The sequence below is a fragment of the Austrofundulus limnaeus genome, unplaced genomic scaffold, assembly GCF_001266775.1.
Source record: "Austrofundulus limnaeus strain Quisiro unplaced genomic scaffold, Austrofundulus_limnaeus-1.0 Scaffold118, whole genome shotgun sequence".
NCBI lineage: Eukaryota > Metazoa > Chordata > Actinopteri > Cyprinodontiformes > Rivulidae > Austrofundulus > Austrofundulus limnaeus.
Window position 1 is genome coordinate 1,337,345 of NW_013952520.1, and position 13,873 is coordinate 1,351,217.

A 13,873-nucleotide genomic window follows, 5' to 3' on the forward strand; every position below is an offset into this window, starting at 1 on the left:
TGGATTTTGCAGGATATGTCCTCTTTAATATAAGGTTGAATCTTGGCCTCAGACTCAAAGAGCCAGCCTGGCCACTGCTGAAGAAGAAGATTCCAGCTTGGATGTGAGAACACTGATGCCTGAAAATTATATTTTCTAAGTTCCCTTCTCTTTTTTTCTCTTTTGTCCTGTTTCTTGACAGAGGGGACATCCTAGCTGCCATCAGATGAACACGAGTTGAAAGCAGAACAATAATTGTGCATTCGACATTTAAACGTGTCAAAAATGATAATACAGGAAACCTTTTCTCTGGAAGTGAACATATACCAATCAGTCACATTTAAAATACTGCTTTAGATATAAAATAATTAACATTAATCTGAAAGACCTAACTTCCCTTATTACCTTTGTTTTCAGCTTCTTCGCACAAATAATTTATCTTTGAACTGACAGTAAACACTGAGCTGTTTGTAGATCCTCACATGCCTGTAGTCTCTCCACAAGGAATGAGGCTGAGGTTTTACCTTATTAAGCACATAAAGAACAATACAAAAGTGACTAAACACGTGAATAACATGGGCTTTTTCTACCCACTTAAAAAACGATCTTTGAATCAGTTTGATACAGAAGATCAGCATCTTTATACATTTGAACAGCTGTATTTTTTTTTCAATAAACGTGTTGCTATTAAACAGTACAGCTAATATATTTATTCAATAAATAAGATGATATTCTGGCAGTCACATCATTCAGTATGTCTTTGTGTTTTCTCTGTGATGTGTCTCCTGTCGGCTTCAGGTCTCTGTCTGTCTGCAGGTGAGAACATGAACAGTCTGAGCAGGTGAGGCAGACAGAGACCCTGTTTGAGGAGGGGGAGTCAGGTGGCTACTTGAAGATATGAGGAGGGGCGTCTTGGCTGTTTATCCATCTGTGCCATTCTTGTTGGGGACGGTGGTGTTGATGGTGGTGCTGTCTTGCTGCTTGCCATCTTTGCGAGGCGGCATCCTTTCGTTTATCCTGTCCAGGCCTCGGGCCTCCTCAAAGTTGCGAATCTTTCTTGTGGGAGAGAAGCCTTGAATGGCTGGAGGGGGAAATGAAAGAAAAAGAAAATGAAGAAACGAAGTCCCAACTTCACAGAAAGATTTGATGCAAATCTTTGTTTACGCCCATAAGCCTTGATTTAACTAGACTCCTCAATATTGCAAACACAAAGCACAGTTTCAGTCTACCACAGTACAATGATCTTAAAGTTCGACACATGCACAGGTACACATCGACTCCTAGAGTTCAAACACCAGGAAAACAAACTACAACAAGAAACACTTCACGTTTTGGAGACTTACGGCAACGTCCCGACATGGCCAAGGAAACCAGACAGAGAACATGTGCAAATRAAAAACAGACTTGTAAGGGACTCTTTGGACAAACATTACAGACATTTAACTTCAACAAAGAACAAATATTCAGGTAAATGCAGTAAAACTGGTCTGTCTGGAAACAAAGACTCTTGCACAGCAGATATCTGTAAGGTTTTGTATTTACAACCCCATACTGAACATTGTGTTAAAAACACACAACTCTATGATTTGCAAATCTTCTAAACCCATGTATTATTCACAGTGGAGCTTAGTAAACATATCAAATGCTTAAAGTAAATAAATAAAATAATTTTTAATTTGGTGCCAGCAACACATCTCAAACAGTTCACACAGGGTTCTCACTGAAACCTCCCCTCTTTTTAACAAGAGTTTTTGGAGGGATACATTGTCCTACTTTTGTTTGATGTAGGATAAAAGTCTTGTTTTTGTTTGTTTGTTTGTTTGTTTGTTTGTTTGTTTGTTTGTTTGTTTGTTTGTTTGTTTGTTTGTTTGTTTGTTTGTTTGTTCGTCATAAGGCACAAATGTTTTTAATTGATGGGTCTGGACTCTTCTGCTACAGTCATGTTGCTGTAACGGATGCAGAATCAGATTTAGCATAATCTTGCTGAAATATGCAAGGCCTTCCCTGAAAAAATGTTCTAAAATACAGGTGTCAAACTCAATGCCTGAGGACCAAATCTAGCCCTCAATAACATTTCAACTGGCCCAGCAGATAATAGTTTAAATGTGAAACTATTTATTTTCGTCACTGTATTACCGTATTTATTCATTTTATAATACGATCATCATCTTTTGAGCTTAAAAAGCATAAGAGATCTAATCATCAAGTAWGAAGCCACCACTCATTTCARACAGACTTCAGGGTTTTTCAGGATTCAGTGCGCCCTCTTGTGGAGAAACATTATTCAGAGAAACACTCTTGTGTGGGTGGGCTTTGCTCCAGAGCTGTCAAAGACGAGTAGACCAGAGCAGAAATCTGCTGATAATAAGCAAGATGGATTTATCAGGACATGCAACTAAAGTTCATGTGTTTTTTACATCGCCACGGTTAAGAAAGAAAAAGTTTTTTTTCTCCTGGGACTCCAGTAAGTAAACAGCTGCGGTTCATATGCTTCGCTCTGCGTGACTTACAACGAATGGGAGGGGGAGGGGGTTGATATTTCAGTTTTATATGAGAAAATATTKAAATTAATGTGGTTGTAGATTAAAAAACTCACATGGTAAGTGCACTCCTATCATGACAGCTGGCCAAGTTTCAAGGCAAAAAGAATTGAGTTTTAACTTTTAATCTTTGAGTTTGATGTGGAAAAAGCAACAGAGAACTGACTTTAATCCTTTTTTGTTATAAGCTTTTCTTATTTTAAATTCAAATAATTTGATTTTTAACTGATTTGCTGGCTTGTGATAAAACATATCTGTAAAGTACAATGAAATTAAAAGTTGTTGATAGACAGTAAGATACAATGACTGCCCCCCCCCCCAAAAAAAAAAAGTCGCCATGAAAAAAACAAGGTCATGCAGTCTAATATTTAGTTAGCTTTGATTACAGCACACATTCACTGTGGCTAGACCTGACCAACAGCAGCAACCCCACATCACAGCCCCGACCCCACAGGCTGTACAGTAGGCACTGATGGGTGCATCACTTCACCTGCCTCTCTTCTTACCTTGATGTGCCCATCACTCTGGTGAAGAGTATTTACAAAGGATGATTTGTGGGAGTGATCTTGAGCTCATGCAATTATGTTCAGAACAGAATCAGACCTGATTTTAATGCAGTGTCACTTGAGGGTAGTATTAACGACCTCAGAGATTTCTACAGATTATTGAAATCCTTTGATGATTTAATGACCTGGAGATGACAGGATATTCAAAACCTAAGGAACACTGTTCCAACTATTTTAGATGCAGTTTTTTGAAACTTTGCCCGTCTTTACTTCTGATTCAGCCTCTAAAATGCTTTTTAAACCAGTCCTTAGTGACCTGTTGCCAGTTAATCTAATTCTTTTCACAATGCTCATCCAGCTGTTTGTTTTTATTACCCTTTACTTTTAGTCTTCTGTTGCCTCTGTCCCAACTTTTTTGAGATGTGTTGTACAGTAAATTTTATAAGTATTTGTTTAAACTTTTAAGAGTTTTATAAATTTTCATTGTGAATAAAATATGAGTTCTTTGCATTATGTTTTTATTTACATTATAAACAAGATTCTGTTATTATTTTTTATTGTTGCAGTTGGGGTTGTGCATGAAGTCCTAATTTCACTGGCCTTCTTTTTTAGGCTAATTTGACAACAAAAAAAGAGCTTCCACAGACAGAAATATACAAAGACAAATATGTAAAGAACTGTATTCATGTGGGTACTGACAGTGTCTTTTATCGCAAAGTGTTCTAACTGAATAGTGAATGAAAATAAAAGACCTCCATAGGCACTAGTTACACAACCTCCTCACTCTATATGTCACAAACTCTCAGACAGTTTTTTTTCTTTTTATGAAACTCAATCAAAGTTGTTCATGCGTGAAGCATGCAGAGCTACCGAGCAGTACTATCAGCCCGAAGAGGCAGACAGTGTAGCATCAGTCGAATAAAGTAACGGGATTATGTTCTGAAAATATCCCCAGCAGGGATGTCCCTGGTCTTATCTTAGCCAGTTCTTAGCAGGATTTTCTCTGTGAGGGGAGCCAAGTTGACTAGAAAAGCCCATGAGACCACAGCCAAAGACTTCTTGTCAACAAGGGACAGGCCAAGTCCAAAACCCCACCATACAGGCATAACTATGAAAATCCTTTTATCTCATAGCCTTCACTTCTCATGAGTACAGAAACTAAATTTTAAACTTCTTCAGGTGAAAATAATGATCCCAAAATTTGTTAACCTAATTAATGCCATAGTTTTCATTTGATAGAAGCTATTGTACCATTCACACCGTGCTCYGTAGAGCTTATGTGTGTTTCTTTTATTGATTACCATCATTTATGACCCAATGTGATCAACAGACACTGTTAGTGCAAGAGCCCATATCTCTACAATACACAGTGATAAAAGAATCAGTATTATATAAAAGTGGGGTCCAAAATGATTAAAAATAAGTACACATTTTAGAAGTAATGTCTTTCAATGGTGAATACACTCAATACATAGACAAGACATAAGCCACACAGCCAGAGCATACCTTTAGCCTTAGCTGCCTCAATGGTAGCTATGTTAATGGGAATCAAGGAAGAAGGAGAAAAACAAGAGTCATCAAAGGCAGCTAAAGACAGCAAAATCAAACTGTAAACCATTATGAGACAGCAGGTCTAACATAGTGCATCAACAGGGACTAAACTTACAGCAGCTGTAAAACTGAATCAGCACCAGTCAGTGAGTGAGTGGGTGGGTGGGTCAGAGAGATGCTCCTCAGAGGTTTAACACAGGGTTGGTGTTAAAGGGTCACGAGGACTTAGGTGAGGAGAGCTAAGGGGGATTTGGCTGAGCACTTCGTCTAAAACCAACATGAGATATGCAACAATGACCAGGCAGGGCAACAGACAAAGAAATGGATTTTAAAACATCCATTCACATATTTCAATCAAAAWTTACACTATGCTTGTTGTAAGACAAATAGTGCAACTAGTTTTACTTAAATATTTTTAAACCATATAAACCTTTTGAAATTATTTTGTGCAATTATTCCCTTTTGTTGACTTTGTGGTTCCATGAGATATTTGCATCAAATTCAACCTAAATTCAGTCATTTTAACAAATAAAAATGAGTTTTACTGAAAACCCTACAAATTTCAAATGACCAAAGACAGGTTCACACTGTGTAATATGTAGATAAAATCTCTTCATTAGCTTGAATCTTGTTTGTGGTCAAACATTGTGACAAGCTCATTGGCAGATGACCACCTACTGACAAATATTAAACATAATCACAATTCTTTTTTTATGCTGGCATCTTCAGTCCAAGACCTTCAGCAGGCAGTGGGGTGTTTCACAAACCAGTGTGAAGTGGCTGGGATGAGAGTCAGTTCCTCTCAATCTGAGGCCATGCTTTGACCCGAAAAAGGGTGGAAAGTGGAGGAGTTTAAGTATCTGGGTGTCTTGTTTGCGAGTGATGGTAGGAGGGAGTGGGAGATGGATCGACGGATTGGGGCCTCATCCTCAGTAATGAGGGCATTTCTTCAGTCAGTCGTGGTGAAGAAAGAGCTGAGTCGAAAGGCAAAGCTCTGGATTTACTAGTCTGTCTTCGTTCCAACCCTCACCTGTGGTCATGAGACTTGGATCATGACTGAAAGAGCAAGATCCTGGATACAAGTGGGGGGGCTTTACGTAAAGCCACTGCTCCTCCACATTGAAAAGGGTCAGTTGAGGTGGTTTGGGCATCTGATTAGGATGTCTCCTGGATGCCTGCCTTTAGAGGTGTTCTGGGCATGTTCTACTGGTAGCAAACAGATAAACTGTCTAACTTCATAGAGTCCATTTAGCAAACTAAGAACACTTTCAGGAACTTGTTTGTTGGTTCATCAATAGCTTTGTGTGTCTACTGTTTAAATGTAATAGCTTCGTAGTTAAACCGCTCAGAGCTACAAACCATCTATTTGGAAGCGTCCCTTTTATAAGCTGACTCATTCAACTTCAGCTTGAAAAGAGGAATGAAGCTGACCGATGACTGACTGGTACCGACCTTCAACTGCAGTAGAAAGGGTCATGGTAGCAGTAGACACTAGCAGCAAAGCATACAAGTGATGTGGGGAAAAACAGTTGTTATTTCACTTCAAATGATTAAAAAAATTAAGGACAAAAATCACAAAAATAACCACTAAAAATATTGGGAGGAGACCCAGAGGAAGACCCAGGACACGCTGGAGGGACTATGTTTCTCAGCTGGCCTGGGAACGCCTTGGGATTCCCCTGGATGAGCTGGCACAAGTGGCTGGGGAGAGGGAAGTCTGCGTCTCTCTGGTGCTGCCTCTGTGACTCGACCCCAGATAAGCAGAAAAAAATGGATGGACTAAAAATATTACTGTTAATAAATGATCACTTGTTAATAACAAGTGATGTTGACTAATTTAGTAACAGTCCAGCATCTACTTCGTTACTTTTTACAATTGAGCTTGCACAAAGTGACAAAAATAAGTCTTTTACAATTTTTGACATCACACAGTGTGAGCCAGCCTTATAAATCAAGTAAACAGTTTTAACATATCCAAGCCAGAAGGAATTAACAAAATACTAAAATCCTTAAATTGTCAAAAGCAAAGTGTTTTACCATCATTKTAAATGAGGAAACTTTAATTGTTTTAAGCTATATCAATACAAAGTGATTTATTCTCAGTGGGRAAATGTTCAGAAAACAAATTATGGTGCACAGAAATCCCCTGACACTATGTGAACATGAAGATGTTCTTAGAACATTTTCAAGACAAATAACATATTTGTTCAGATCTGTGCATTTCCATCATCCATAGGTTTCTGAGGCATCATTCTAAAATGTTCATTTGTCTTCAGGTTTTTTGAATTTGAACTCTGACAGAAGAAACAGTAAACTCCTCTAACACCCATAGTTTGAACTGGCCTAGCTGATCTGAAAGCTGTAGGCAGCACCGTACATTTGGACAGTGACATTCTCCCAAAGGTCACAACATGTGGGTTCTCCTTCGATTGCTCTGCAGCATCTGGAAGCCTGAACAGGGCTCCCAGCATGTTGTGTGACGGGCAGCCCCGGGCGCTGGCCTTTAGATCAAAGGGTCAGCGGCTCCAGGTGACAGGCTGACCTCCCCACCCAAGCAACCCTAAAAACACTCTGCTGCATGGAAGGGAGGCTTTAAATAAAAGTCTAGCCAGTGTTTCCTGTGTTGGCCACGCCGTCATTGATCTAGAACCTTTCAAAGAGACCTCTGATCTTCACAAACTAGATATCAGGATTAAAAATCCTTAACTTAACTGATTAATTTTTTTCTTTAGTCAGTCAAGAATAAATTGTTCCCAGAAATCTAAAGCCTCTGCTTTATTTTGAAACTGGCCTGCTTTTATTTTGAAGACAGCAGCCTCTGTTGTTTGCGCTAGCAGGGGAGTTCCAGAAATCAGTGAGTGAGTTACCATTATGTCAGCACATAAAAATACAAAGATTGATACAGAGTTTCTAAAAAGATATGGACTTTGAAGTTTTTACTCTATTTACTGAAGTTAGCAATAAAGCTGTGGGCTCAGATTGTTGAGAACAGAACAATTTCTGTAAGGATTGTAAATTAAATCATTATTGTTAAAATAAACACACAGATCCAGAGCTTTGCTGCCCAAACAGTAAAAATAAGGTATTTTTTTTAGCAAACTTTAAACATTTAAAAATAGAGATTTTGCCATAGTCATAGGAAAAGTCAAGCAATGTTGTATTGATTTTATGGAAAAGATTCTGGCTTTGTATTATTGTGTGATTGCAGTTATCACACAATATTACAATAAATAAAGGAAGCTCACTTTACAACATAAGGAATACCCATACTGCATGCTCTTTATACAATATTGTAACAAGAGAGTTTCATCTCATCTAGTAGATATTTGAAGATTACAAAATATCTGCAATGATTAGACCTTTGTGGTGTTTGTTCAGTTGTATGAATCTTTATACAATCAAACCTAAACTGTCACACAAGCTTTGTCAAGGGACGCTATTCGTGAGGCCAAGAACAGTGGGTATAAACCAGGTGTCAGGAGGTGTTAAATGGCAGCTAGTCAGAAAAAGTTAAACACACTTACCACTCTGTAAGGTCTGTTTTCCTCCTGACAACACTCCCACAGGAAGAGTTCCAGTTGGTGTCAGGCCTTTTAGTGTTAACACACTTTCACTTTCCTCCCTAATCAGTAAGCAGATCACAGGCACACACCGTACACAAACATGTTACATTACCCTGACATTTCTGCACACAGCTGATGGTCATGAAGTAAAGGGTTCAAACTCTCACAGCACCTTGAAGTGCCTACACCCAAACTACTGAAGTGTGCCCTGGTTCTCTATGTGGGTCACTGAAAAGTTTCCAAGGACTGATTGCTAGRGTTAGTATCTGTGTTAACAAATTCATCTTCACACACTAGACTGTTTTCTTTATTTTTGTTGTTCTTTTTTTTAAACCAAAAGAGGCTTTATCTAACAGCTATAATTTGACAGTTATGTAACAGATCAAAATGTATCAAATTAACACAATAAAAGATTTTGACAAATAAATGAAACATTTGGTTCAATACCAAATGTTTAAACATGTATCTGTTTCAGAAAAAGAAAAAGCTGGTACAGACATCACAAGTACAGTAATTTTTCAGAAATGTCTCATGTTAAAGTTGTACATTCTGTGTGTAATTTTCTGAAAACTACCATTCAAAACATCCACACAGCTCACTGATCACATTCAGAATTCAGCGAGACTGCAACAGAAAACTTGCCTCTCTCAGTCTTTTCTCCATTTGAAGTTGCTAACTAATCCCCAGTAAGATACTACATTTATCATGAGATAAGACAAGAGTAAAGACTATATCAGACCTGAGAACTGAGAAGACACGTGCCATTTTCCCCACAGCACGAATTTTGTTCCGGATGACCTCCTTACGCATTGCTGAGGTCCCACCTGGAAACAGAAGAGTGTAAAGTTTAGACTGCATCTTTATGGACCAAAGCAAAAATTAGTGTACATTTATCTAGACTCAGTCCATGGCCTTAAATTCTAGTCTTCGATGAAAGTGATGAAAAATACTGACAGATAAAAACTTGAGGTGGCTGCTGCTCAGTTAGTATTAACAGTCACTCTGTCAATGTAGCATATAGACATATAAACATTCATACAAACACATTTTAACAAATAGCTTTCTGAAATTGTGATTACTCTAAAAAGCCAGCCAGTGGCAAACAAAACTTAAATAGTTCCTGAAAACATATGAAAGGGCTTGCCATAAGCAGTTATGGTTAATTTGTCATTTTAGCTATGGCGGCCATCTTGGATTTTTCATTTGGCTTCAGTGTGTGATGGAGATCCTTTTCAGCTACCACCACACCAAGTTTTAGTTAAAAATGTTTTAAAATGGCAGTTTATTGCAGTCTCAAATTAGCTTGTTCATGGCTACCACGATACCAGTTTTCAGCTTAAATTAGCTGAATTAGAGCCTTTTTTAAAATTAGGATTAGTGGTTAGCTTAAACTTTTGTTTAGCACTCAGAATGTGTTGAGTTAGTTCTCAGCTACCACTGCACCAAATTTTAGCTTTGTTTGTCTTAAAATTGCTGAGCACTCTGGATGCCATGTTGGGTTACATAAGACCCTTGTTGTTCTGTCACTCAAAAAGGTACACTGCCCAGTAACAGCCTCAGCCAATTAGAAGGCCTAATTGTGGTGGGCTGGCCAGAAACGATCTGCAACATGACACTTTCAACGCAGGAAAATCACTGAAAAATTTAGTTCACTCAACAAGCCGCTGTGTGAAAACTATAAGGTCTCTTCAAATAATTCTTGAACCGTGTGTGACAGAAAAGATTGGTTCTTATGGTGCGTTCACACCGAACGCGATTTCAGCGTCAGGAGCAGCAGGTTTACATAAAAAGTCTATGGTGGACGCGCTTCAAGCAACGTCGGGAAGTTCTGCGGCGCCTCAAGCGCGATTAGAGCAGCGCGATTTGAACGATTTGAACGATCTGAGCGTTCGACGCGCTGAGGCGCAAATTGCGGGGTACAATGCTTTATCTCTCGTCATAGATATGCTGAGTTGAAAATAGTTGTTCTTTTGCTTCAGAATCAGAGCGTGAAATACATTTTACATTGAGAAAGATAGGGARGGAGGTGGTACTTCCATGACTTCTGACAAACTTTGAGAGAAAACCGTTTGTCCTACAGCAAAACCAGAAATATTGGCTGAAAGAAGACAAAAAYCTCTATGTTTTGATATATTATTTGTCTGTGTATCATGAAAAAGTTGTTTGAAAAGTAATCTTTTAAAAATCAGACAGCTCTCACTCTAGAGTGTGGCAGTTAAAGGCAGCTGGAAGCTGAGCTCAGTGTATTCCTATGAGGTTTTTTTTGATAGCAGGTACCTCGAAACGCCACTAAAAGTAATAGCACACCTCCCACTGCCAAGCCGGTTGTTTTGATGTAACATTTGTAGGGGTGTTTGCAATGCTTTCCTCTGCTCTCTCATTCATTTGATATGGCAAGCCCTAATAAATACTGACTGTATATATTCTAAACAAAATTAGGAAACATTAATGCTTGGTCCTCTGGCTGTTATTACCTTCATACAGATCATCTACTTCTGACATGAGCTCGTCATCAGAGCAAATGTTCAGTACATTCACAAGCATCTCTGTCACTGTGTAGAACAGAAGACAAGTTTAAATTTTACTTTTCACAAAAATAAAAACACTTGGGGGCATCAGGTCTCCAAAATATTAGGTGGGTAAAACAGGAAAGTCTATGACGTTTTCTCACATACAGCACAAACTTAAAGCTGCAATTTCATTTAAAAGTAAAAGAAAACAATTTTTATTGTCTAGACTGGCCAACTTTGTTGTATTAAAAAAAGGTTAAATTTCAGTTTGATATCAGCAACTGAAAGGTACAAAAATAGCAATATTTCCTACAAATATCACCATTCAGGTCGATTTGACAACAAGCAGATTACATAGTTACAGCTGAACTTGGGCGTTTTAAGACATACCAAGAAGAATAAACTCAAAACACAGCTGTAGTCTGAAAAAAGAACACTTTCTTCTTATGGAAAAATCTACCAGTATAACCAATATACAGTAATTTCCTGTATATTTTTGTGTGGACTGTACATTTGAAGTAAACTACTCTAAATTATGAAGTTACTGTTCTACAAAACTATTGTGGAAACATATATTTACCAGTTTTCCTCTGCAAAAAGTAGCAATTATTWTACTTTCTTGATTTTTTTCTAGAGGAAAAGTAACCTTACTATTTTGAGTAGCTTTGTTCAAATGTACAGTATGTTGGTGTAAGTATTTCTGTTTTATTACACGGGTTACAGCTAATTTAGAAACAAGTTGCTTCCAATGACCAATAAATTTGGTTTGACTCAGATGTTCCAGGTTTTTACCAGCATTGAGCACAGCATTACACATGTGAATCTGCAGTGTTAAATAAATCTCAGAAGTCACATTCACAGGCAGGCTGATTCACACACTTGTGTGTGCCAATCTTGTTGTGCACGCTCAAATCTTTTTGAGACTAATTTGTCTCTATAACAAAGTGCCTGTAGTACAAATCTGTCTTATTTTAAAATATATGGAACATCATGAGCAGGAAAATCAGATACTAGTCCCCACCTTAGCAGTGGAAATCTTGAGTTTAACAAAAATGGATATAGCTGTAGATAATATTTTGAATAACTCCAATAATCAGTACCTTTGTTTTTATTGAATAAAGAAATCTTACTTATAACCATGTTTATTTAATTCATTTTCCAATTTACAATTTAACAGCGACTAGAGACTCTGAAGTCTCAATTGTCAACAAACTACAGACAACTCAACACAAAAATCTTCAGTTTTTTTCCTTTATAAACACACCTTTCTCTCCAACAAAAGGCAAAGACCATGTGAAGACATCCATGAAGTTGGGCAACCAGTAAGGGTGGGGGGAGCAGTTGAATTGCCGGATGTTCATCACGTTGTTTTCATATTTTAATACAGCAGCTGGAATTGACAAAGGTAAGGAGAGATTGTGCGAAGAACTAAAGATACATCTGTAACCCTGTTTTTTATTGCATGAGTAAGGTATCTCACTGTGAGGTATGCTCGTTTAGCCCTCAAAAAAATCCATTTCTGCTAAGCCATGGTTGGCTGGCAGATGCAATGTTGATGTCCTCAGGAGGAATATCCTCTAACTACATATGAGGCAGACACCCATCACTAAATAACCCTAACAGATAAACTCGTTCATCTCTTCATGGAAGAAAGGTGAACGTGAGATAATTCACTCATGATGTCAAAAACAACTGGGATTACAGGTGTAATCTTAATGTTTGATGCTTTTGCTTTGTATCTCACTACAAGGATCTAAAAATGACCTATGTTGCCTTATAAGCTATTACTGAAGCCACCTGCAGTTCACTATAGAGCTAGTAGTGCACTGAAAGCAGATGTGGTCCAAGTCCAGGCAGATAGGCAGCACATACTATATGGGTGTGCAGAGTTGCAGCCACAGACAGGTGGTTGACCCCAGTGTTGGAGAACTGGAAAGCAGTAGATGAGTATAATGGACAACACTTACAGTAAAACTCAGCTTTGGTGTTCTCCTGGCATTGGCTTTTGTTGGTCAGCTAGCTACTGATGGATACTTTAAGTTGACTGTAGTTGGTGCTTGGACACAGACTGGATAAATAAATAGTAAAATGTGGTTACTGAGGTGTGAAGCAATGGGTGCACTGCAAATGTTTTGTCATTTCTGTTTTTTTATTTTAACAGTTTAGCCACTTATCACCTAACTGTGTAGTACCAGTGGGGATGATGGGTGTAACAGCAGCCTGATATATTGTGGTGACTCACTTTATAGTTTTTTCCACTACACAAGTTCTGCGCTAAACTTAACCCAGCACTTTCTGTTTCTGCCATTGTAAACACTGGCCCTAGCACAAAAAAATGCTACCTCACCACCAAGTCTTTACTGGATCAATGCAAAGAACCAATTTGTCTCTCTGCGATGGCCATTTTTTGGAGGGGGGGTGGGGTCAGTTAGGGGCGGACCGTCTGGTAGGGTCCTGGGCTGTGGATGGATTCAGGGTCCTGGAGGGGTGCCGGGGGCTGTGGCTGGCAGTCTGACTTCCCCGGGGTTGTTCGGGCTCTCGGATTGTGGCCCGTGGGGTGTGGCGTTCTTCTTGTTTGTCTTTGAAAGAGTGGGTGTGAGAATGAGGGTGGGACTATGTGATTGTGTTCGTGTATGATTTAGTATTTGTCAAGCTGGGACTTGGGCTGTCCCCTCATTTGGTTCACCTGAGAGCCCTCTGCTAGTAGTGGACTCTGCCCCTGGCTGCACTGCCCTCTGGTGGGGTGCGCTTCTGCCCGCCAGTGCGCTGGTGGCTCTCAATGTCTGGGGCTGGGTGCTTGGGCATGTGCCGGCTCGGCCTGGTGACTGCCTGGTGGGGCTTGGGTCCTCTAGCCCAGTCGGGCCTTGGCCTGGGCGGGGGGATGCACCCTGTGGATCCGGGTCCCTGTGTCCGCGCCTGGTTCTGCTCTGGTGTGGCGGGGGCTGGCGGGGCCTGTGATCATAGCTGTTGGCCCTGTGGGTTCTGCGTGTGGTTGCTGGTGGGGCTCTCCTGGTTCTCTCCTGTGTTCCTCTCTGAGGGTGGGTGGGTGGTTCTCGCTGTGCAGGTGGCCTTGGGGGCTCAGTGCTTGGGGTCTCTCTCGGGGTCTGTGGCTCTGGTCCCTCTTATGTTTGCCTTGGGTCTTGGGGGTCGGGTCTGTTGTCCTCCACAGTCACTATTTGATATTCCACTGGAGAAATCTTGTTTTTAAATGCATGTTCACAACC

The 13,873-nt window shown here is 39.5% G+C and overlaps 1 protein-coding gene across 4 annotated transcripts in view; it reads right to left on the bottom strand.

Annotated features, from left to right (window-relative positions):
* Positions 1-13,873, bottom strand: part of ppp3cca (protein phosphatase 3, catalytic subunit, gamma isozyme, a) — a 51,007-nt gene continuing 37,134 nt past the window's right edge. The window contains exons 9-14 of one of the 4 annotated variants that reach the window (XM_014014707.1): positions 11,914-12,039; positions 10,614-10,691; positions 8,879-8,963; positions 8,101-8,198; positions 4,532-4,558; positions 1-1,060 (exon numbers count right to left, since the gene is read on the bottom strand). In XM_014014707.1, the coding sequence (XP_013870161.1) occupies positions 900-1,060; positions 4,532-4,558; positions 8,101-8,198; positions 8,879-8,963; positions 10,614-10,691; positions 11,914-12,039 (575 nt within the window). In that variant the 3' untranslated portion in view covers positions 1-899. The remainder of the gene's footprint in view (positions 1,061-4,531; positions 4,559-8,100; positions 8,199-8,878; positions 8,964-10,613; positions 10,692-11,913; positions 12,040-13,873) is intronic. The other 3 variants (XM_014014708.1, XM_014014709.1, XM_014014710.1) reach the window with 3 other exon arrangements.